At 35.4% G+C, this 27,857-nt stretch overlaps 1 protein-coding gene across 1 annotated transcript; it reads left to right on the plus strand.

Moving 5' to 3' along the window:
• Positions 1 to 26,549, plus strand: LOC117344395. The gene is made up of 7 exons (XM_033907139.1): positions 1 to 340; positions 17,112 to 17,357; positions 18,429 to 18,515; positions 20,777 to 21,103; positions 21,670 to 21,839; positions 22,012 to 22,159; positions 22,401 to 26,549. The coding sequence occupies exons 1-7, from the start codon at positions 289 to 291 to the stop codon at positions 22,487 to 22,489; spliced, it is 1,119 nt and encodes a 372-aa protein (XP_033763030.1). The 5' UTR covers positions 1 to 288; the 3' UTR covers positions 22,490 to 26,549.
• The last annotated feature ends 1,308 nt before the right edge of the window (positions 26,550 to 27,857 follow it).

Here is a 27,857-nt window from a genome sequence, read left to right on the forward strand (position 1 = left end):
AATAAATGTTACCTGTATTTATATCATACCGTATTTCAGGTCACCGTACACATTTATGTTACTCACACGGCCTGTACACAGCTTGAATTATTGACGACAAACAAGCCTCAGTCAACAAAAATACGAAAATCGCGGATGTGAATTTGTTTATTAGATCGTCAAGTTTCTGGAGAGCGTCCCTTCCGCGAGAACCCGGCTGTTGGTGATCTTATCGCGGGCTTCGGTTTCAGCTGCATTTGCGGTGTGTTGGATTTGTGTGGACAGGGATAGTTTCCGACTTGTTACAGGATGGCGAGTTATTCATTTGGTTTGGCTATATTGACCCTGCTGGCCACCTTCCGTAAGTAAATATGTTAATATTTTACCTTTGCTAAACTTTGAGATAATTGGTAACATGCCGGATGGGGCTTTCACCTAGCTCGGGTAGACATACACTGTAGAGCGAACCGGCTAGCCTTAACCCACGCCGGTAAAACCCTACAAACTTGATTTGGCAACGTGGCCAATGTTATCAATACATTGATGTATAAGTTTTCTTGGGTTAGCTAAACATAAACATGTTAATTTATCTATATGGTATACATTTGCAGAGTTTAAGCAGTGGAAACGCCTTCCACGCCGGTAACAGGACAGATAGTATATATATATATACCTTATATAGTATGGAAATCGCTGTCGATCTCTTTAAAAATCTCCATACCTATAACGCAACCATCCGTGACACAAGTTATACCTTTGCAGGCATTCATCGCTTGTGGCTCTTCTGTCGACAGGCAAAGATGAGCTTTGCTCCAGAATCTTCTAGCATGGTTTTAATGAGTTTTGAAGAAAAAGTGAGATTGGATGAGTTTGATTTTGTGAAATAAGTCTTTATAATGCATGATGAAACTAACAAGTCAGACAAGACTATATTCTACACACCTATGAAGTTGGCGCGATATCTGCAGACGATCTGGACGCGAACGTCACGCAACACAGACTTAAATCGATACCAAGGTGTTGTCTCCCAGCTCATTAACTATCTCTGTCATTTTAACACAAAAAATCTACATTGTGACAGAATATTCAGTAGGTGTATATGTAAGCGAGCCACCACGAGACATTCTTTATCTTGAAGGTCACTAGAGGTCAGGCGTGTGGAGTGGCTAACACCTGGGGCAACATTGCTAGTCAATATACTTGTCCATACACCTTATTACTATTTTATAGAGTACACGAGTTCAAAGGAAACCAGCCCTGCTAATGGATTGTATTGTAAGTGATGAAGCGGGACGACTGCATTCACGCGGAAATGATACCGGCCTATATAAAGTATATTTGTCCTCGGGAGGCTGGTACAATATGACCGAAGCGTCAATATGACCACGTAGCATTAGTATACAAACCAGGGTCACTCGTGGATCGCAATAAAAATCAAACGCGTAAGGACCTCCGAAGTTAAGCCATTTTACAAATAGTCCATGCTAATTTACGGTCGGGCTACACACGTACAATTTTCCTGCTATAAGGCCGATGTACTTCCGTTACAGATGTGTACACCTAGCTAGTGGTCATTTAAATGACGCAAGGTAGCACAGGTGTGGCGGTAATGAAGACTACTTGGGGATTTCCAGTTTTCCATTTCAAGTCGGTACAGTCATTTTCGTTTACAGAATGGGATAAACAGAAACAATGCTAGTCTTCCTTTACCCCCTTGATGTTGTGAGTTAAAACCGTCTGATAAAAGGCCCCCAACTGTCTAACATGTATACTGTCTTTTCAGAAGATAAAAGATTTCGTTCTACCGGAGATTGATTTTTCCATTTCCAGAACTTCTTTTGCCCAGGTCTTTGTGTAAAGTGTTTCAGTCTAACAATTCAAAGGTGTTCTGTAAACATCAATGCACTAGTTAGATAATAGTGAAACATTTTCTGACACACTGGAACCTGTTTAAATTAAAATGCACTGAATTTAGTCTGTGGTGTTCGCCTACAGAAGCGTACCTCACAGGTACTCTCTGCCTTACCTTGGTCGACCGAGACAGTATTGACTAATTTCTTCTATGTATTGAAGTACATATATAGCCTTGAGTTCAAGGAACTATCAAGATACCGCGAAGGGATCTGAGTGCAGTGTTTGGCGGGTTAAGCATGCCTTTTCTGGAACATTCCGCAAAAAGAAACACATGTATATATATTTACATTTGCTCCGCATTTCCCCATTGACACAATGCTAAGAGGCAGTTGCCACCATACGCCTATAACACCCAGTGCCTCAGGCTATAACACCCAGTGGGTCATGTGACATTAAAAAAGGCGGTTTTTTTTTATTGGTTCAGTTTTTTTCAAAGTTGACGGAAATGGTAAGACAATGTAAATATAAGTATTGAACAGTGGTTTTAATGTTGCTATAGTCGATATGGACAGCAAGATGTATGGTGGGCAAATGTAGCATGGAAACCCTAACGGGTTCCCATGCCATTTGCCCACCATACATCTTGCTGCCATATCGACAATAACAACATTAAAACCACTGTTCATTGCTTAAATAGTAGCATTCTTCATATGGAGTGCCTTCCGGTGAACAGATCCCAGTCAGTTCTTTAGTACTCGAGTGACTTGGAGTATTGTTCAAAAGACAAACAAACAAGGAATGTAGATACAGCGGTATATATGTCACATTATAAATATGCAACATGCATCACTTTCAACCTTCACGGACTCTTCTGTGATGCTGGACCGCACTTGTGGAAATCCAGAAGTGATGTCGGGAAATCAAAGAACATCACATGTTGAGACACAAAGGAGGTAGTTATCATTTCCCTTCCTCTTCATGCTTTCTCTTTTCTTCATTGTTCCTATCATACTGTATTGGATGATATGAATTTGTTGCTGACCATTTTACAACATGATGTTTTGAGAAGACGTTACCAGGCTGGTAAAATTCAGCCTATCTCCTAATTGTCTTAAGGCAAAACTTGTGCCCACTCCTTATTGTCTTAAAGCAAAATATGTTTTCAATCCTGACTGTCTGAAGGCAAAACTTGTCACATCCTTATCTTCTTATGGCAAAACTTGTGCTCAATCATAATTGTCATCTTTATGACGTGAGAGAGATGTTTAAACTGAATTAAATTGAAATTCAAAGTGTTTGAATATTAAATGAAAAGAGAATATTTACATGAGTTATAAATGTGAACTTACTCCAGAAGTAAGTATTTCTACCACTAGGCTGATGTATACTTGGGAAACCTATATAACCTTATGGTTTACCTCCTTATATGGAAGTTATGTCCTCAAAAACAATTCAATTCAACTATAGATTCGATTGCCAACGCAAATTTCAAACCAAAACCTGTCTTTCTTACTCTTTCATGACGATTGCGATTATAAAAGTATACTAGCTTTTTATTGCTATTATTGTGTAATAGCTGGAGTGTACAAACTGGATATTATTATTATTGTGTAATAGTTTGAGTGTACAAGCTGGATATTACTATTATTGTGTAATAGTTGGAGTGTACAAGTTTGATATTACTATTATTGTGTAATAGTTTGAGTGTACAAGCTGAATATTACTATTATTGTGTAATAGTTGGAGTGTACAAGCTGGGTATTACTATTATTTTGTAATAGTTTGAGTGTACAAGCTGGATATTACTATTATTGTGTAATAGCTGGAGTGTACAAACTGGATATTATTATTATTGTGTAATAGTTTGAGTGTACAAACTGGGGGCAATACTAGTTATAGTGTAATAGTTGGAATGTAGAAGCTGGATATAACTATTATTGTGTAATAGTTTGAGTGTACAAGCTGAATATGACTATTATTGTGTAATAGTTGGAGTGTACAAGTTTGATATTACTATTATTGTGTAATAGTTTGAGTGTACAAGCTGGGTATTACTATTATTGTGCAATAGTTTGAGTGTACAAACTGGGTATTACTATTATTGTGTAATAGTTGGAGTGTACAAGCTGGGTATTACTATATTGTGTAATAGTTGGAGTGTACAAGCTGGGGGCAATAATAGCTTTATTTAATACATCACACGCGTTTAGTTGATAAACACGTTACATTCCAAAATGATGATGTGTTTTACTACAGAAGCAATGTAAATTCAAGTAAATCGTACAACCAGTGAATAGATGTTCACTCGAGTTGATCGGCCTACACTACTTTGTTCGCTAAAGCATGCATGATTTGCTTTACGGGTTTAAACTCGCGGATCTCTTGTCAAGGTGTATGCACATGGTTTTATGTAAGACGCTCAAATATCCGGGTGGTGTTTTTATAAAGTTGATCCACATTGGTTTCATAGATATATATATAAAGAACATCGCTACTTCATAGATTTTAAATCCATTCATTTGGGGTGGTGCTTGTCATACGTTATTTTCGTTCGTGTCCATCAACATGTCCGAAGCTTTATGAATCTCGATCTAATGCTGACTAGACTCAGAAACAGAACTATCCCAACAGCTCCTACAATACCCAATCAATCAAATTTAGATAACGACCAAGATACCGGGTGAGTTTGCACTAAAATAATATTGCATTGTCACTGCAGTTTTTTTTTGTGCTAGGAGCATATCGAACCCATTTACGTACTCCCAATCAAGTTACACCAGGCAGGGTAGAATGGCAAGCAAATATTGTAATGGACATCAAAGAAGCACACACCGATGTTGGGTCTATCCTTCCACCATTGATTCACACAAATGAAGAGCACCTGGTCTGCCAGTTGTGTCGGTCATTTTATGACAAAGTTAAAGTTTTGTTCAACGTATACTTTTGTGATGATAATTTTCTTATATTTTTTACACATGTATATAGATATTAGCTTTAAAACTAGGGTAGCACGGAATGCGCAATACCAGGGAATCATTTTAGTTCTAAACCTCATGTACGAACCTAAACATATCATAATTGTGATCGTAGGGTTTGGTGTTATTAACAAAGTTGTGTGATTGTATGCAATGTGCCTTAGTGTTATATCATAATGCTATTAAATAAAACACTTTAATCGAAAATAATTCTCACTTTTTTTTAATATTGGGTTTTGATGCTAATTTTCTCTAATAAACATGAATGAGTCATGTTGAAAAGTACAATTTATCCAATTAATCTATTAACTTAACAAAATGCTAGTATATAAGGCATATATATGTGTTTTTTTTTTTTGTGGTTAATCTTCGACTTTGACACCTTATAGTATATGTTAGACCATGTGTGTGATCCTATACAGCGTGAAATGATTTTAAATATGTACAAAACAATCCATGGAATGCTGGCAATGGGAGTTTGAAAACACCCAGAGACAGATAGCTGACACAGAACCTTTTATGTATGTAGGTATTCTGGCATACCTTTCTGTATATGCAGATATAGATTATACACATGTACGTGTGTAACAAACCGTACAGTATAAAGTTGTATACTGTGTATATATGACGGATGACTAGTAATTACAACATCCCAACATACACACAAATTTATTACACTGGGAAGTAGGGTGACAGGTATATATATAACCTGAGTCATCAGTTTCACCCTGTACCTGAAAAGGCTACTTGTAATTCCGAGAAATCGGGGTTAACCCTTTATAGAGGTCAATATGAATGACTATGTACTATGCAGGTAGATTTTTATTGTTTTTTTACCGATATATTGGACATACCCATGTTCAGATGTATGGGATGCACTTGTATGCACTTTGTAATTAGAGTGGAAGATGAAACTCTCTTTTTCTTTTGTCCCGTTTCCTACCTAACTCCGATCAATGTTGTATCTAAGCACTTGGAAGGGAATTATCTTACGTCAAACAAAATTAAAATCTAAAAACTAAAATTTTGTTGAAATTCAAAGTCAAATATCTACGCATTGCTTCTTCTTCGTTCTGTATTGACCGTAAACAAAATTATTAATAAGAAATCGTCCAAAAACGATGCTAATTCGTTATTTTCGAAACACTTGTTCAAAGGAAGGTATTACATATTCATTTCAATCATGATGTCAGTGTTTTCTGTAATCTTACCCCAAATATTTGCAAATCCTATATGCTGTGTTACGTTCTCAATAAAACATAAATACATATGTACATAAACATTATGTCTGTGTATGAATTTATGAACATGTTTATTACGACATTTATCCGAGTATGAAGCTTACGCCATGTTTGCGGGCGTGTTATTCATGCATTTAATTACCCGTATTTATATGGGGAAATCTTCAAAGCGGTTTTGCAGGGTAAAAACGATCGACCTTTCAAAAGAAATAGATAGATTGTACACATGGTGAAAGGTATCTCAGGAATGAAAGTATAAGTATGTTGACAAATAACATATTCTTCCATAGACATAATAAAATGCTGAACTTTCAGCGCAGTTTACTTTAATGTGCAGACCAATATATAATCACTAGTTATGTATGAGATATTATATTCCGTATATGGCGAGATGTCATTTATATTAACGTCACAATTTCCATCTATCAATTTTCTGCCGCGGCTTTAGCACAGCGAAATATCCTTGAAACAATTGATCATACTCGTTAGTTCGTGTCTGCTTTCTACAATGATCAATATCGAAGCTCTTAATTAAAAACTAAAAATGTAACAAGAGCGGAAACCGTTCATAATGACTGAACTAATATCCAGCTAGATGGACGACCCAATTTAACACTACTTTACCTCGCTCAAAAAGGTCTTCGACCTCGAAGGGGCATTGTACCTCTCACAGAAGCCAGGGAAGAATCGTCAGCTGTAAGAGGCGATTAACTGTAAACCCACATCAGGGTCGGTTTTCTATCATTTATCTCTCTTGTTCTTTCTTTTCCTTATTCCTTGACAGTTATTTCCCCTTTTCGTTGTCGGTATCGTATTGACACCGTCTGGTCGTCGCGAAGACGTTGAAAATAAAAACCAGTACAAACGAAGAAAATATTTACATCGGATAGTACATTGATAGAATGTGCGATGACTAGACCTGGGTTCGACCCTAAGCCAGTAGGAATCATATTCCGAAAGACGGTTTAGCACTAAAAGATATGTTTGGCGAATGACCTTGTCCAGGCAGCTATAAAGATTTAATTTAACAAAAGAGTTAATTGATTAAAAATTGCAATTGTTAATTATGTATATGAGCCTAGCCAGGATAAAAAGAACCGCTGTAAAAATGCACCCGTGTAAAAGGTACGAATAATGAAGACAAAGAAGCTGAGATCAAACTATTTGCAGGTTTGGATTCTTTGCCTCTCTCCATATAGCCGTTCTGTTATCTGTTTCCCGATTTCGAGGTGAAATATATTGATGAAGTACTGCATTGTTTCTTAACAATGGCATGGTAAAGAAGGTTGTACAATAAGCATGCCGTAATGAAGGCCAAGGCAGAATAGTTCCTTACTTCTAATATGCATACCCACTTGCCCGTTAAAAAATCATACAAACAAGTGCCATACATTGTCGGTGTTAGTAACAAATACTTGATGTTAAATGCAAAAAACGAGCAAAGAATCTGGCAAATGTTATTTGTGTAGCATATTGATATGCGATGTAACGATATCTGCAACAGGTTTTGAATGAATATATAATATGAAAATACAAATGTAGCTTTATTTCTATTAAACACCTGGACTGATATCGCGATTTGTCACCCATCAGTATCAAAGTGTAATACAATGGTCTTCTCGTTCGGATAAATTCATGTTTAACTTAACAGTTTGCCACTTCAACATCTTGGCTGGCCTCTTAAGAAAATTACATGATTTCCGCTTATAAACCAAAAGCTGGATGTGGGATGACACCGCCGTAGGGGCGGGTCGGCTTTCTAGGTGAGAATATCATATTTCTACACTTAAAAGGAGTTCCCTAGTCGTTTCCTTTTTCTAAGTGTCATTCTATCAGTTCAGTTCATGAGTTGTTGCGAAATACAAGTATAGGAGTGATGTTTTTTTGTGTTCAGTATGCAAAATCGTGTCCGGTATAAAGCGTGATCAGTCTGTATCTGGTATTATCTAAGACTGCACTCAGACTAGTACAGAAACCATTGGTCACATTACATATTCGAAAGAAAAAAACACACACAGAAATTTTTCTTTTTTTAAATCGGGCGTTTCTGTCATGTCTTGTGATAGGAGGAAATTGAAGAGACAAACACTATTCTGCCAAACTGTAGATCCTATTCATTTGGTTTCTTTATAGGTATCTTATTGTTTGGTGGAACCCAATATGAGGCATGTGTTTTATGTCTATGATTTGTCCAAAAGCCCTTTAATGCTTATCTTCGCTAGCCAAGGATTCTGATTACGTTACACTCCAAGTGGAGTGTAACGTTACGTTACTGTTTAATGCTAAGTCTCAATATTATTATAAAATCATCATTTATCAGTCTTTGATTATCATCATTAACAAGTAGTAGGGCATAGTATGTCTTAAAACATTGTTTTAGATAAATGTCCCATCTGAAGCCCTACCGAGAATCACCTAGTGGCAGTATACTCAAACCGATTACGATCATTGATAACAATGGCGTTTGCAGTAGACAAGCGTGCATAATTGATATTGCTCCAGAAAGGCTACACGTCGAGAATCTAGAAACAAGTATACCTCCATTGCTGAATTCCCTTTGCAAAAACCAACATAAACCAAAGGTTATAATATTGTAAACACGCCTCTGTTGATAACCGAGTCAATCGAAGAAAGACGAAACATATTATGTGTACACATTATTATTGTTGCCTTGACGACAGATTCGATTTTAAATAACCGTATCAATTTTCTCCGTGATTGTTCACCTTACTGTGTTATCGGGCAGTGTATCTAGATGAGAGTGTTATATTAAACTCTGGATAAAATATTCCTCAACCCTTAATGATCGAATTTTAGTACTACACGATTAGCAAGCCTTTTTTTCTCTTTCCAACGATTTTCAAAATATCCTGTTTGATCTATGTGCGTTGGTTTATCCAAATTTGATTTAGATCCGAGAAAATTTCATAAACAATATTCCATAGTAAATCCTGACCAAAGCAAGGTCTAGGACGTAAATGATAAGTTATTGTGTTAGGAATGAGTATCTCTGACAAAGCTCTTCGATATTGATAGTGTCTTCCTTTGTGACATCATATTAACTTGTATTGTTTTTTGCATCTATTGTTTGGAAATGATTTGTAGTCTTACTTTTAGTAATTTGGTAATAGTTTTTATTTATTGTTTTTCACTCTCATGTTTTGGGTTTATTGTTGACTGTAGGGAATCCTCTTCTGAGCTGTTTTTGAAAATAAACCACCTTTGAATCATGTCTGTAATTGTGTATCAAAATAGTAATATAAACTCCATTTATAACTTGCTGACGTTTTCTCTTTGTTTTCTGCCACTGACATATGTTTGGGGTTTTCGGCAAAACCAAAGTACTAGATTCTTTTAGGACATCGAGGGCCATATGTATTAGAGCTCAGCCGAAATAGACACCGCCAGTTAATAATCTGCACCCCATTTACATATCTCTTTCTTAAACATTTGTCAAAAAAGCATGTCTAAAGCGGCAGTTGATATGTAAAATGTCCATGGGAACCATGATTAAATATCGTCTTGTCTCCAGACAGGGTTAGGGGTGGATGCTACAAACACAATGGGAAGTTAATGGTCAATGATCTGGACAATTCTGATTACGACTGTTAGATTGGTATAATAATGGCGGTGATAAGTGTTCTCGGTAGTACTGCCTGCTGATCACTTATGACACGAAATTGTCTTAGTCGACCTATACAAAAAACCGACATTTAAATCTCTTTCTACACAGGTTCCATTACACAAGACTACACAGTCAGATATTTAAATAATTCAAGGTCACGGTAGTTGTTGCTCTACAGATGACGTGGCGCGATACCTGCTGTTGTCGCATATCGGGTGCTGTATATAATCATGTATACGGTTACATTGTATGTAGTCAACCATTAGTCTTCTCTATTATACTGATCAGGCTTTCATTATGAACACTGTTCCATTCATCATTTTTTTGTGGCAAGTGAGATCACCTTACGCTACCGTCATATCCCGGAACGCTTTGTAGCTTTACACTAACAGTCATTTTATTTTCGAAATCTAACGATTCTGCGATCAATAATAACTCTGTTATCTTATATATGTATATATAGAGGTTATACAACGAGTGGTTGTTGGATATGGAAGTTGTTTTAAGTTACAAACGACAGGAGCTTTAGCGAGTGTCTTGTCTTTTGTAACTTTTAAAAGATAACTTAGGAGTGTGAAATAAATTTCATATCCAAAAATCACGAGTCATGTGACCTGTTTCTGCCTCAATGATATTGGCTTGAATCAGACGGGCCGTGGCCAAGTCTTATTTCGCGTATGCAAACAAGGTGTACACGTGTCGGCCGGGACTACGTGATGTGACGTCATTCGATTATTGATGACGTTGATAACAATTGCAGTTCGGGCAAAAGTTCGAATTCTTGACCAATCAAAAGACCGGAAGGTTATCCGCCAGGACATTTGTACAATGGCCTTAGAGTGGAATGACTCAGCATATTGTGGTAGAAATATATATATATATAACTCTCCTTCATCAATATTATGTAACTCTCAATCATTGGAATTTGTTATGAATTAAATGAAAAGGAATGACAGGCGCCAATTTGGCGATAGATGGCGCATCGGTATTAAGATCAAACTGACATGTCTGAGTTGGATATAGATCATCTTTAATCATCAAAGGTATCGGTCGTGTTAAATGTAAACTCCAAATCTGCCTCTTGAGATTCAAAAGTATATCAATAATGAAACCGGAATCTATGGATGTCAAAAGTAGGGAAGCGCCCGTCCTAGTCCTCCAGCAATATCAACATACTCTAGTGAAATAGTCCTCCAACCTTTATCACTCTTAATGTTCCTCAACTCGTAACCTTCAGTTCAACCCTTGGTGACCTACGACGATCTCTTTATCTTTCATTTCTGGTGGCTATACACGTTCGTGCATTTAGCGTGGCGTATGATACTATTATACGTTGCCAAAAGTGTTTATACCACAATTTTAACTAATTTAAAAGTTATGACATAATATGTTTAAGTATTGTATTTATTGTGTAACACCAAAATAACACTAGTACTCTTAGTATCTGTTGTTTTTGAACCACAGTGTAAGTATATGGTATATGATAATGCCCACCAGCTCATAGTAGCTTCTAAATATCTAAAATTAGTTTTAATAACAATTATATAATTACATGCATGCAATATCTGTGAATGTATAATGTGTGTTTGTGTGTATTAGAAAGTATGTGTTCTAATTGTCTAGGTTTTTTTTTATCATTTTCCCCCATTCATTTACAATATCTATTAATTTTCATTTATTATATACTGGAAGCTAGGGAGAGAGCTTATATAGCCTATTGCCTGTTGCTTAATCCCCATTGATTTATCAATAAAATATGTTTGAAACGTAACCAAAATTTTGCATATAATTTAATAGTCTACCTGAATGTCGCGGGGGATTCGTTAGCCACTGATCGTTGTTTAACCAAATCACCTAGTGATATATAAATGTGATTGAGGAAATGGCATGTGATATATATAGTACATGTATGTCTGATAACCCCTAACTATGTTTAAAAGGTCTTTGTCGTTGAGCTGCATCGAGGACAAAAGCTTGAAAATTGTGATTCTGTATCCAAATAATCTGTGAATGGGCCCAGTTGTTCAAACGTTGATTTGTAAAAATGTTATTTCTCTATTACTTTAAGGCCTGTATGCGTCTTTTTGTCGACTGACATGTACGAAGAGAATGTGCTGTGAGAGCTGTAGTTTCATGAACTTAGGTCTACTAGAAATTATTTTATCAAGATTTTGAAATTGTTATTGTGATTAGCCTAATCACCCTTTGAACAAAACAGTATTGTTTAGAGGTTTGTGGTGATTGAAGATATTCGAGTTTCGTTCATTGTCAATATATATATATATATTTATACCATCTGGTAGCGATGGTTATATAGATATAGATTAGCATAACTAATACATAGCAAATATACCTGTAGAATGCTTTGTTTTATAATATGAATCTATAAAATAAAAGAATAACAATGAAAATGACGTAATGTTTCTATTAACGTCTTTTACCAGATCCTATTGATCAGAGGAATTCAAGTACTTTCTCTTTGGTATAAAGACACTGTGGCGCGAGAAATACTACGTGTTTGTAGCTTAAAAACGAAAGGAAGATCATACAACTAACACGCAAACATAAAATATTTATCGGTTAATCATGCCATTAGCATGACCGTATACAACCTACTTATATAACCAATCTAATTTCAATAAAAATAGAAATTAGCAAAAAAGAATATCTGTGAACAGTATCGGTAATTAATTCACAAATATGCACAAAATATCCAGGCGAAAGTCATCTATAATTAATAAGAGACAAATACATCGTCCGGAATGGATTTAACGCGAAAATAAACACCCAACGAATATTTATGTATACTGCAGAATGTTTACAAGTTGGTGTTGCGTGAAATTCAAAACCTGCGACCTAGATTCCGACTGCCGATTTGCCCCCACGAAATTTAAAAACTACAGTATAAAGTTTATATTCTCCCCTGTCTTTTGAAAGTAAGAAAATAAGTAATAATGATTATTGATTGCTAATTTCGTCAATGTATGATGTGTTGTTTTTTAAACAGTTTCATGATTCATTTCATCTCTCAAAGCAAAAATAGTTATGACACATTTAGTATAGTTGTTATATAAGAACAGGCGTCAGACAACAACTACTAGGGCTTTAGGATAATATATATCGTAGATATATATCACGTGATGTAATATAATTAATATATATTTCTAGGTATATATCACGTGATTATATATTATACAATATATATTTCTTGGTATATATCACGTGAATATATATATATATATATAACAATATATCTTTCTAGGTATATATCACGTGATTATATATAATACAATATATATTTCTAGGTATATATCACGTGATTATATATAAAACAATATATCTTTCAATTTCACAAAATTTTATTCAATAAAGAAAAGGATTTAACAACAGGCATATGCCTATATAAGTTATCTCCTTGTAACAAAGTGTATATACATATATAATTATATAAAATTGCTAATTTAATAGAATTAAGTAATTCCAATGCAATAAAGATATTACTTAGTACATATATAATATAATATGGTATGAATATGTAATTTGAGTAGTAAGGACAATTCTATGATTATTATTAATAAAAGTTGGCTTGTCTTAAATGTATTTTCAATCTGTATAAATTTTGGAGGATTTAGAATACATTATCCAAGACATAATCCATCGACCCATGGGATACAGACCTAAAAAGTCCATACTGGCTTACTAGCCATTGGTCATCCACCCATGAGTTTTTGGATTAAGTCATGGATACTATATTCAGTCATGGACAAATATATTGTAGAATATGGAAGAAAAGAAATTTAGTAGAATGGTATTAGTGGACTGATATTGTCCTTACTTATTTCATAATCAATTGATTTGGTTCAGAGCTATGTAATATTTCATATGTAATACATGTACTTGGAATATATTATTATAATATGTTAAGTATTACTAATTTCATGCCAATCAGAAAAAAGGGGGGAGGGGTAGGTGACCATATATAGGGCTTAATAAGGAAAGAAAGAAATTGCAGATCGCAGAACAATAATGGGGTTTAATCTATAGTAAAAATCTATTGGTGGCTCTAATGAACTCAATGACATTATCAAATATATTTAAGTTAGTTAGTTTATTACAAGTTTCACAGCCAGACAAAAATATATTTAAATTATAATGATTATGATTTAAATTGAATAATTTTTCTCTTAGTATTCTTCGGGGTTCCTCATATTTACTACAAGTTAAGAAAAAATGTTCTACTGTTTCATGGGCGTTTCCACATGTACATACTGGAGATTCAGAAAGATGATCTCTGTGTAAGTCAGTGTTAAGATTACTCACATTATTTCTTAATTGACAAAGAAGTATATTGTTTTTCCTGGTACCAGCATTAAAATAGGCATAATTAATATTTTCGAATCTGATGTCACTTAAATGCATATTTAAAAGTTTTTTAAACTGATAAATTGATGTAATACTGGTAAGGTCACACCTTGCTGCAAGTTCATTATAATCTTTCAATGTGGCTGGAATAAAACTTTTTGCGAAGATATTGGTTCTGCATAATGGAATAGTAAACATTCTATCATTACGTAATAAATATGGATTTGCATTAGTAAAGTACGGCTCAATTAATTCATTCAGATAAGTTGGTGTAGTTCCACAGAGAATTTTGTAAAGGAGTATTAATCTATGTTTTTTCCGTCTTGCAGCAAGGGTGTCCCAACCAAGTTCACAGTAAAGTTTATAATGAGAGGTTCCCTTACGCAGTCCTGTAATAATACGGGCAGCTTCTATTTGTATTGATTCAAGAAGTTTTGCTTCTTCTTGCGTACAGTTATCAAAAATAATATCACCATACTCTAAAATGGGTCTAATATAAGAAGTATATAAAGTAACTAAGGTTTTTCGACTCATTTTATATTTTACTGACTTTAGTAAATTAAGACGTTTATATGCTTTATTATAGATATAGTCAATGTGATGATGCCATTTACCATCTGCAGAGAAAAATACACCAAGGTGTTTATGTGATGTAACATTAGATACGATTTCATTTTGAAATAAAATATCAGGACTAATTATATTCCTTTTACGACTAAAAGTTAATGATTCAGTTTTATTTGGATTAAACTTAATGTCCCATTTTTTGGACCATACATCAACATTTACTAAGTCAGTAGATAGACTGTTGGCAGCATCTAATGGAGTGGTATGTATTACTCTAAAGAGAGATGTGTCATCTGCAAATAATCTTTTTTCATTAGTTATACATTCAGTGATATCATTGATGTAAATAAGAAATAGAAAAGGGCCGAGGACTGATCCCTGGGGGACACCAGCACTTACCTGACATGGTGATGAACAGAAACCTTCTGTCATGACCCTATGTTTACGGTTTAAAAGATAATCCTTAAACCAATTAAGGAGCTTACCTTTGATGCCATACATTTCAAGTTTAAATGGTAAACCAGGATGCCAGACTCGATCAAATGCTTTGCTAACATCACAGAATATTGATCTAATTTCACGTCCTTCATCTAATTTTTGAATAATTGTATTATACAATGATAGTAGTTGGTTGACAGTAGAATCACCTGGGATAAATCCAGACTGATATTTTGTAATAATTTCATATTGTATTAAGTGATTATATAAATGTTTAAAAACTATTTTTTCTAATATCTTCCTAAAGCAACATGTGATAGAAATAGGACGATAGTTTGATACATCGCATTTATTACCTTTACCTTTATATATAGCATTAATATTAGCTAATTTCCAAGACAGAGGAATAGAGCCTGTAGACATAGTTTTATTGAATAATAAAGTAAGGGGAGTTACTAGTGATGGTGAGAGGAGTTTAATAATTTTAGGTACAATTTCATCAGATCCTGCAGGCTTTCTATCATTCAATACAGTCAGCTGATCCACTATCTCCTGTTCTTGACATGAAATATTATTGAGAGCATTTGGGGATTCTGGAACAGGAGGCAGTGGATCAATGTAATCAGAAGAAGTTGAAATAGATGTAAAATAATCAACAAGACATTCAGCTTTATCAAGTGGATGAAATAAAATGGAGTTATTACAATTTAATGGAGGAATGATAGGTGATTTGTCATCAATTTTCCAGATTGCTTTTGCTGTTTTCCACCATTTTGATGCAGAAGTAGACTGGTTGTTCAGAGAATTTTCTAGATTTTCTATGTATACAGATTTAACCCTACGTATTAAGGTAATAAGTTCATTTCTAACATTTCTAATATATCTTTCTAGGTATATATCACGTAATTATATATAATACAATATATATTTCTAGGTATATATCACGTGATTTTATGATAATCGATACGGATTGTCCGGGAATGAGAAGGAAATGTCTCCTGCCTTACCACCCTTTCACGTATCGTATATCACTTCAACTTGTTAACAGTGCAGAGAAGCGTGCAAGTTTTACATAAACATAATATATACACAATATACCCATCAGCACATGTTTTTATGGTGAATCACAAAGTGAAACGGCCATGCAGCAGATAACTATCGACGTTCTCTGTGCTTTTACAGAATTTTAATAAGCAAAAAATAGAGCGGCACAGAATTTTGCTTATATAACTAAAATGTTGCGACTATCGTCTGAGGTTTACCTGTACATACACCTACAACAGCATTACAGCCACATTAGACAGTAAACCAGTTACACACCTGATGGCCACGATGTTCAACGGACGACACGTTTATTATCTAAAATATTATGTTGTGTAAATTACTGAGCAGTACCTCCCAAATCGATAGAGAAATGCAACAGCAGGTATTTCTACATCCGTTAATTTCACGCATGCGCTACATAACGTAACCATATTAACATGACCTCTGGACAGAGGTGACGCACTACATGATATACACTCTGTAATGAATTCTCCCGATTTATAACTAGTATGGTCCGAAATATCTCACCTGTCGTTTGGATTATAACACGTCTGTGATAAATGGAATACAATGTACTTATATATTATCATAGAATAGTCATTTTGTATGCACACACAGGCATGACTTTTCCTCTTTGCCCATTCATATAATAATAATAATACAATGTAACAAAATAAAAATGAACTAGTAATATCAAAAGAGTCGAAAGTATACAACATTCATAACAAAATTCCAATTATGATATTTTATTTCTAGTATTAATGAATGTAGTAACCGGTAAGCCCAACGAAGATGGGAAATATCTTAAAGAATACTTATTTTCTCTTAAAATGACACTTCACACATTTCTATCTGTTCATTGGATAAAATTCATCAAATTGTTACATTTATAATTTGCAAAATAGCTTTATATCAGACCACTTAACAATGAAAAATATAACAATGAGATGATAACTTACTGTCTGCTAATTTTTACTTTTACGACAAACGGATCTGTTTTTCTCATGTTGTGTTGTTGTTTTCCAGATTCGGGATGTCTGACGTCAACAAAGCTAAACCTGACGGATGGAGATATTTTCGAATTCCAATGTAACGTCACCGACATCGATGCTTTTCAGCTGTTCCGAGATCCACTTCAATATTTTGTCAAGAGGAAAAGTACAGGGGAGACCGTCCAGATCTCACAGAACAGTCAGTCAGATGTAGCCGGCTGGAAAACGGCTATCCTGAAGGATTCCTCAGGCACATTTTTCCCTTTCCAACTGTCGGGGAGTACGTTAGAAATTCCATTTAGTCTGATTCTTAATACAACTTTTCAGAAAATGGTTAAACATTAAGTCAGAATTAATCATTTATTTCACTTGGTATCAGAAACGCAGATGCTTTGTTTTAAATCTATAACTGCGTGCCCCATTCATGGTTCACAAAAATAAGCTCTCAAAAACAAAAACTGCTAACATTTTGTCTAATTGTCTGTATTAATCATCGGCCTAAAACATATTTTAAACAATTCAAATATAAAATGGTTAAAAAAAGTGTGATGTATATTACCGTACTTGAATAGAAACAAGTTAAGAATGTTTGCCAATTTAAAAATGTTGCCTTAAATATAGGCGGTTATCTTTGGCAGTTTCCACGCCCATGTAATTATTATTGTGCTGTTTGGAGGTTTTGTAAAAAATGAAAATCAATTTTGTTTTGTCATAGCAAGTGTTCTTTTTGCTGATCTATTATAATTCGTTTCTTTCTTATTCTTATTGTCAGAAAAAAGAAAAAGAAAAAAAACCCAACATTTTCTAACATTATTGCCAAAATTAGTGAGGGTTTAGTATGTCAATTTACTCCGATTGGGCTATAGGTATAATTAGGTACAATCAAAACTCTGACTTTTCAGTTGAGGAATGAAATATTGGTTTGGAGTTTCCGGATTTTGGTATTGACAATTTAGGCAAATAATGCAGATACTCCTGTTGAAATAGATTGTCGGACCACAAATATTAATAAGAATATCATTATTAAAATCATAAACAATGTTATGTTTATGTGTGCATAATATATGGGTACATTTCTGAAAATATCTGATCCTGGTGCATTTTAGATATTATTTTCATGTGCAGCCATCTCTAGGTTAATTATATTATGTCCACAATGAGTGCGGAAGCTGCATTATAAAAGTGGAGAGTAGTCACTCTATTAGCTGAGACTGAATTGAGGCTCTCATTCCTGTTACATTTTAATAATAGAAATTATTCGGGATATGCAATTGTTATCAACGACTTTATTAAAAAAAATCTTTTTAAAGACACAATCGTGATTAATCTAGGGAATATATCTGTATTTCAGTGGTCAGTCTTAACGATTCCGGTACCTACTGGTGTTCAAGAAACAACTTTAACAAGTCCATAGTATTAACGGTGAACGAATTAAGACGTAAGTTATTTATTTATTAGCTCACCTGGTCCGAAGGACCAAGGTGAGCTTATGCCATACCGTGGCGTCCGTCGTCCGTCCGTCTGTCGTCCGTCTGTCGTTCGTCTGTCCGTCCGTCAACAATTGACTTCTTCTTCATAACCACAGATCAGAATTTGACCAAATTTGGTCAGAAGCATCCCTTTGTGGTGGGGACTCAAAATTGTACAAATAATGGGGCTGACCCCCCCCCCCCCCCCCCCCCCCCCCCCCCCCCCCCCCACCCCCCCCCACCCCACCCCCCTGAGGGGCGGGGCCAAAAGAGGTCAATATGGCTATATTGATATAAACGACTTCTTCTCTGAAACCGAGCAATGGATATCGCTCATATTTGCCTGGTAGCATCACTATGGGGTGGGGATTAAAAATTGTACAAATAATGAGGTTGAACGCCCAGGGGCCTGAGGGGCGGGGCCTAATGTGGTCAATTGGGCTATATTGATATAAACGACTTTTTCTCTGAAACTGAGCAATGGATATTGCTTATATTTGCCTGGTAGCATCACTGTTGGGTGAGGATTCAAAATTTTGCAAATAATGAGGCTGATCGCCCAGGAGCCTGAGGGGCGGGGCCAAATGTGGTCAATTTGGCTATATTGATATAAACGACTTCTTCTCTGAAACCGAGCAATGGGTATTGCTCATATTTGCCTGGTAGCATCACTGATGGGTGGGGATTCAAAATTTTGCAAATGATTGGGCTGAACCCCCAGGGGCCTGAGGGGCGGGGCCAAATGTGGTTGATTGGGCTATTTTGGTATAAACGACTTCTTCTCTGAAACCAAGCAATGGAAATTGCTTACATTTGCTTGGTAGCATCACTGTTGGGTGGGGATTCAAAATTGTACAAATAACGGGGCTGATCCCTTAGGGACTGAGGGGTGGGGCCAAAAGGGGTCAATTTGGATAAATTCATATATATAGCTTCTTCTCTGAAACTAAGCAATAAACAACTTCTTCTCAGTAACTAAGCATTGGATATCACTCACATTTGTATGGTAGCATGGTCATGGGATGGGGATTCAAAATTGTGCAAATTTCATTTCTTGGATTAAGGTATTTTTTGGCATAAAAACCTCATGTACCCATATAAAATGCCTATGATATACTGACATAGCAATACCAGTGACAAATATACCGAATCATAATTCTTGTTTCATATCTCATGAAATCCAGGTGAGCGATACAGGCCCTCTGGGCCTCTTGTATTAATCATTTACTACTACTCTACTGTTATGGTATCACTGTTCTGTCTTGTATAAATCCTCAACCCTTCACCAGTTAAGACTTTTACCTGGTGTCAACAGGCAATGATTGCAAGCGGCAACTAAATTTGGGATCTTATTTGTTTCAAAACAATTATCTTCTTCCTAATGCCCTCCCTTGAAACTGCTCACATTTGGCATTTAGTCGAGCGTTCATCCCAATGAAAAAGACTTCGTGTTCAGTCCCCTGGCTGAGACATACCGGAGTCTATATAATTGGTAGTTGATAAGCCTGCTAAGCACTCAGCATACAGGAGCACGACGACTGGTTCGTCCTTTTTCAGTATAATGTGACCAGGTGGCATATTGTTTTTGCTGTTTGGCCTTGTACAAAACAACCATATAATGTTTGGATGTTTGTCTTGTACAAAACAACTATATAATGTTTGGCTGTTTGTCCTTGTACAAAACAACAATATAACGTTTGGATGTTTGTCCTTGTACAAAAAATCTATATAATGTTTGGCCATTTGTCCTTGTACAAAACAACCATGTAATATTTGGCCATTTGTCCTTGTGCAAAACAACCATGTAATATTTGGCCATTTGTCCTTGTACAAAACAACAATATAGTGTTTGGCCATTTGTCCTTGTACAAAACAACCATGTAATGTTTGGCCATTTGTCCTTGTACAAAACAACCATGTAATGTTCAGCCATTTGTCCTTGAACAAAACAACCATGTAATGTTTGGCCATTTGTCCTTGTACAAAACAACCATGTAATGTTAAGCCATTTGTCCTTGTACAAAACAACCATATACTGTTTGGACGTTTGTCCTTGCTAATAGTTAACATTTAAAGTCGGTTTTGTTTGTTAGATCATTATATATATTTGCTAGTATCATATGGAATTAACAATCGTTATGTCGGACACTTAAATCATTTATCAGAAATGTTATCGGAAGCTGACTTTCTAGTTTTTAGTAACCTATGATGATATGGTTTTATTACACAGAGGACGTTGGAGACATAAGATTCTCCATTACAAATCTTGACGAAGATAAACGTCCAACAGGAGAGGAAATTTATATTTCACGAGCAGCTGATGAAGCTGACCCAGCCCCCAAAGAAGTAATGATAGAATCCGGTTTATACCAGGCACGCTGTACTGCAGCTGGAGGGGTCCCAGATCCTAAAATCACGCTTCATTCTGGGGGCAACATTCTGGCGTTCAAATCCATTAAGAGAGTTCTTCTCAACTCCGGAGCGAAAGACATAGAATGTAAAGTAGAGACTGGAGAATTTTCTCACCATCTAAAGTTCAACCTGAAAATCAACGCAGGTACAGTACAAAATATACACATCAAATTCGATTAAATTGTTCAAACATAGAATGCTGTAATTGTATTGATAAAGTTTATTTTGGATGGATCAAACTTTCACAACACATTTGAAGAAGAACTAGGTTTTTCACGGACATTTAATTGTGAATTGAACTAAAATTAATGTCAATTTTGTGTTTTTATCTTGTCTCCAGAAGATATACATTGTAAATTTAGAACACGTATATTTTGTAAGCGTGATATGGAAATGTGTTTTAAGCTACACATATGTATCCCAATCACTGGTTTTAGAGGTAAGATTGTTGTAGTATAAAACGTATAATTTTCATTAGACGCTTGTCCCCTAATATATTTTGCTTTGCTATTCATGCGGTCTGAATTCATATGCCACCATAGATCCATTAGTAATTGTTGTAATTGATTACTTTGTTTAGTTAAGAAGAACGAAATAAAAAAAAGATCATATTAGTGTTGTAATGTGAACATTATCATGTAAGACGCTCTTGCAATGCATTACGTTTATGTTGCCTTCATGTGAATTGTTAGTGATATGTTTGTTCTACAGGACACCCCGAAATCCTGTGTAACGCACCTGTTACGTCCGTTGGAGCTAAAGACGCAGAGTTTGATTGTCTTGTGTCCGGAAAAGATCTCAATTGTGCTCACTTTTTCTGGATATCTGAACAAGACATGACTTCATTTTCTGACAAAGCGAACTACACTATTGAATGCGAGGTAAGTTGAAGCCATTACTCTATTAATGATTTGCATCTTTCATACCGAATTAATCGCCAATGTCTGCAAATGACGTACGGTTAATGGAATGCCTAAATCGGAAATATTAAGGAGTGGTGATTCTTGCTATAACGTATAACCAACTGTAGATACATGTTCTTTTAACCTTTAGGTGAGCGAAGATAGAAGAAGCATGAAGCAAATCTTGAAATTTGGCGATGTTAAGGAGTCAGATTTTGAGGATGGTCAAATTCTGAAGTTTGAAAATCATCTGGAAGAGACGTTCCAAAAAGTCAACAAATTAACGAAGGAGGAAAAAAGTAAGAAGCCACGTACCATATCAGTATCCTATATTGTGGTTAACGTTATTGACTTATTTCTGGCTTATGTTTTGTCTTTCATGTAGCTTAACTCATTGACAATTCAATATTATTAAGACATGGATTTAACACCAACAAAATGTGTATTATAATGCGTCTATATACTGCTACATTAAATTAATGTGCGCCATTGACGTGTAAGATGCATAACATAACATAACAATATTTTTATATTTCATAGGTTCGCCCCAAATCAACGCCGGTGCTAACGTTGTTCCTATGGGGATGGTGTCCCTCCTGTTCCTGTCCGTGCTAGGTTTGTTGATGTAGACTTGTAGAAAGTGCCTACCGGAAGTTTCGCAGGTTTCCTACTGGTATAACAGGTTTAAGTATCAGATCTAGCGGCTAGGGAGATCAATATCCGGTTTGTCGCCGCCTGGGCATGCGTAGTCACTAATTACACTTCTAAATATGTGTATCAATTGTTCTATGGCGTTGTCTCCTTTTGTGACCTAAACAGTCACTTGCACTAGGTCTGATACTTAACATGGCAAACATCTCTAGTATATCAGCGTTATATTGTCAAAGGATGAAGTATAGGACAAAAATCTGACGAACCAATGAGAATCGGGATAACATTCTGAAGCACCAATGAGAATCAGGACAAAAATCTGACGAACCAATAGGAAGCAGGAAAACAACATGTATTCCAAGGATTATCTACAGTATTCTAGAAGGAACATCGACGGATTTACGTCAACATGTAAAAGTTTGCAGATTTATTTATGGCTGGTTATATTTATTTTAATCGAAGCCCTTTGGAGGATCAGGTACGATATTAGACCAGTCAATGTAATGTGAGGTGTGCAGTGTAAGCTAGCAAATTCAAAGTTGCGAAACATATGGCAGTGAATACAGCGATATCAAGATGGAGGACACTTTTGATAAACAATGAGGAAAGAGTATGAGAGAGAAGTGCGTATGGTGACAGATAGTATATTGTTCTTTGAAATTATGTGTATGAAATGACTACGCCTACGTGTATAGCTTCTTGTACAGTTCGCAATTTATATATATTAAATAGGGGCTGAAAAAAATGTCCCTATATACATCTAGTTATATATATCTATATGTGTGTGTGTGTGTGTGTGTGTGTGTGTGTGTGTGTGTGAATAAACTAACTAAAATCGAGACTGTTTAAATACTACAAGTGAGAAATATTTAATATTGGTATATAAAAACAGTTATCACAAATGATAAAGACAAGGCCACAAAGTAAGCCTGCTTAATTTCATCCAAAGCTGCATTTTTTACCATGCCATACGGGGGATTGATATAGGTAGTGTAGGAATTCATAAGTGTCCAAATGTTAATTTGTTCTTAGCTGAGTACTGATTTCATATCAGAAGACATTAGGGGTGATTTCGTTAACAAAACCAATGCTATTAAGTACAAAAAATATATAAACCTTGCATGGTATGGCGTAATTGCTAAAATAGGGTTAATATATAGTAAAATGCTCTTTACATCCTTAACAAGTTTATATGGCGAGGTTGTAAAAATTGTGTAAAAATCCCCGACATGCCAGTTTATGCCTCCACTGACCATGCATTGTATACAAGTGATACTTATATGACTATAAAAAGGTGTATGCTTCATTGAAAACAGTTTGACAGGAAACCCGACAGATATCATTATCTTCTTCGGCTTAACATTCTCATAAACATGTGGCAGTAATTATGTATATTTTTCACATTTAATAATTGTATAAATGTAGCGGTGTGAATACCTGTGTATATTTTTTACACTATCAGTACGTAATCTTTTGTGTAAAAAGGTGTGATAGTCTTTTGTTTACAGAACACAATTTATTGAGGACAGATACACAATCAGTGTCTAAATTTTGTTTATGTAAAACTACAACAATTTTTCTTAAAGTATTTCTCGTGCCATTCTTGGATGACGTCACTATAATACAAACATCGTTCAGATGATATTAAAATCAAATATCTAATTAATCAAAGTATATTATAAATAACTTTTTGTTAAATATATATAGTTGCCTTTTATATTGTAATGAAGAATTCACTTAAAGAATGTTTTTTTTTTTATTTTATATGAAGTTGGAGGATGTATAATCGTGTATAATCAGTAGCTAGTGTATATATAAATATCCTACTAACAAATGATATCTAAAATAACACTATTAGAATATTTTGCATTAGACTGTACCGTGGGCAGGGATCTCTCAACCCGAATATAAGAGTTTAACTGGCCAACACGCGGCTTGAGTGCTAGTCAGCCGAACTTTTAGAAGATTGTTGAGATGTCCTTGTTCGCGGTACAGGCCAATGTTTGATTATTTTTCCCACATACTTTTTGAAAAAGTTACTTATGTAAGGTATTGTCAGTCTCCTTCATCGCGCCATCATGAAAATGTGTGTCGAAATTGATGACGTTATGAATTTGCGACGAGGTTAGGCTACATAAAATGATCACGTTACGCAAATGTGACTGACGTCATAGCACTTGCCTACTGTCTTTCTCTACCCCATGCGAGATCGAGTTACTCATCCCTAGCAACCACGGGATCACCATGTGAAGTATGTGTAAAAGATATTCATCGACTATTGCTACCTGGTCACATACGTTTTGTGTCTAGTCTATCTTGCTTTCGACAGCGTATTTCAATATCTAAATAGGTTATGTATAATCTTCAATGTTCATTCCAATAACGTTGGGCCAAGAAGATGCCTTTTAACTATGCTTTTATGATATCGACATATTTTTATTTTAATATTTTCCTCGTGGTTGATGGATAAATGAATGTATCTGATAAATAGTGACTGAAAATGACTGTTATTCGTCGTATATCTGTACTGAGCGATTTTTATAGAGTTTTATCGAATGTTTAGCTGATTTAACTATAAATACTTTGAATGACTTGTGTGTCGTAAGAAACATAAACATGTCTTTGTCACTATGTATTAACATCCCAGCGGAGTTTATCAACCAAAACCAAGACTAGCTCCAGCTATTGTTTTCAGGTGGTTTTATTATTATTATCTAAGACATCCCAGATTGTTTATGTAGGTGTTATAACACTTTATCGGACAATTGTTTACCAATTTTATCCACTTCCTTATACTCACCATTGGTTATATGCACCTATCGAATAGTGCTTTGTTGTTATTATTTTTTTTTATATAAAAGCTCAATTTCATTTACACATTATCAACTTGATTTTGTGTCTTGCTGTAGAAGTAGTTTATGGAAATCGAAGCGGACATTTTCCCCGTATAAAATGCGGTCGTATGCCTATTTGACGGGAAGTTATTGAATTGGTAAAAGATATTTCAAAATGTTTCCTAGAAAGAATAATCTGTTTTTTATTCTGACAAAGATTTTAATTCGGGTTAACGTCCCGTTCTAAAGGTGCTGTTGCAGAACCGCCCACAGCGATTTCTTGAAATCGACTATATTTTCCAGTAAAGCTATGAAAAATACATAAATCGTGGGCGGTTTTAGAGCATTCCTGCAACAGCACCTTTAATTTGATATTTTTGTAAAGTCATATTTTTTCGCCGGATCGTGTTGACATCCGAACTATAGTTGGAGGATACACATCTCACATGCTTGACGAAATATAAATGTCGTGCGTTCTTCGTTTGATGTCGTCGTCCCCTTCACAAAGGTTCATCATTAGTTTATTCTGTCGTGTAATGTCTCCCTGTTATCATCCATTGTTGTTAAGATAGCGATGTTGCCAGGCAGACGTTGACCCTCTGACCATCGGTATGTCTGTGAACTGACCACAAATTGCTGTACTACTACAAATCTTCTATACTTTGGAAGTATGTATTGCTACAGATTCTATAGTTTGGCAATTGTAATGTGATAACTATTGTGAGGGAATACGTTTTATATTCACCTGCTTCCATCACTGTGATATATATCAATATAAAAGTTCCCTTTGGGTTCATAAACACGAATAGTAACCGGACAAAAAGAGACTTATATCACAATATGTTCTCCTGGATGACTGATTTAATCTGTATAGTGGAACAACACATCTAGATAGACATATTGCAAAACAAACTCCCAACATTTTTATTTAAACAAAATTATCTTCTGTTGTTCCTGTAGGTATTGTTTTATTTACTCGGATAAATGTTCATATTTTAACAACGTCATTTTTTAAATGTTTTTTTTTAACATTTTGAATATTTTATTCTGCAATAAAGACCACACAAACGACTATGTGGTATTATTAAGATCTGAAGTTGGACTGACGAGGCGACCTGACGAGTTGATAGCTCGATACTCTGCAGCATATGAAATGTCCCGCTTACTTTTTCTAGGCTGTCAATAAAAAAACTAATACATTACATTTCCTGTGTTTGTGTTCTTTTTTATTTTACGGAATATACAATCAATCAATCTGTGATAATCTGACAGAGGGACGCTTTACACAGTGTATGTATGTCTGTGATAATGTCAGTGGGACGCTTTACATGGCTTCTGTATGTCTGTGATAATCTGTCAATGGGACGCTTTGCATCGCGTCTGTATGTTTGTGATAATCTGTCAATGGGACGCTTTACATGGTGTATGTATGTCTGTGATAATCTGTCAATGGGACGCTTTGCAAGGTGTCTGTATGTCTGTGATAATCTGTCAATGGGACGCTTTAATGGTGTCTGTATGTTTGTGATAATCTGTCAATGGGACGCTTTGCAAGGTGTCTGTATGTTTGTGATAATCTGTCAATGGGACGCTTTGCAAGGTGTCTGTATGTTTGTGATAATCTGTCAATGGGACGCTTTGCATGGTGTCTGTATGTTTGTGATAATCTGTCAATGGGATGCTTTACATGGTGTATGTATGTCTGTGATAATCTGTCAATGGGATGCTTTACATGGTGTATGTATGTCTGTGATAATCTGACAATGGGATGCTTTACATGGTGTATGTATGTTTGTGATAATCTGTCAATGGGATGCTTTACATGGTGTATGTATGTTTGTGATAATCTGTCAATGGGATGCTTTACATGGTGTATGTATGTCTGTGATAATCTGTCAATGGGATGCTTTACATGGTGTATGTATGTCTGTGATAATCTGACAATGGGATGCTTTACATGGTGTATGTATGTTTGTGATAATCTGTCAATGGGATGCTTTACATGGTGTATGTATGTCTGTGATAATCTGACAATGGGATGCTTTACATGGTGTATGTATGTTTGTGATAATCTGTCAATGGGATGCTTTGCATGGTGTCTGTTTGTTTGTGATAATCTGTCAATGGGATGCTTTACATGGTGTATGTATGTTTGTGATAATCTGACAATGGGACGCTTTACATGGTGTATGTATGTTTGTGATAATCTGTCAATGGGACGCTTTGCATGGTGTCTGTTTGTTTGTGATAATCTGTGAATGGGATGCTTTACATGGTGTATGTATGTCTGTGATAATCTGTCAATGGGACGCTTTGCATGGTGTATGTATGTTTGTGATAATCTGTCAATGGGATGCTTTACATGGTGCCTGTATGTCCGTGATAATCTGTCAATGGGACGCTTTAATGGTGTCTGTATGTTTGTGATAATCTGTCAATGGGACGCTTTAATGGTGTCTGTATGTTTGTGATAATCTGTCAATGGGACGCTTTGCAAGGTGTCTGTATGTTT

The sequence above is a fragment of the Pecten maximus genome, chromosome 15 (assembly GCF_902652985.1).
Source record: "Pecten maximus chromosome 15, xPecMax1.1, whole genome shotgun sequence".
NCBI classification, from domain to species: domain Eukaryota; kingdom Metazoa; phylum Mollusca; class Bivalvia; order Pectinida; family Pectinidae; genus Pecten; species Pecten maximus.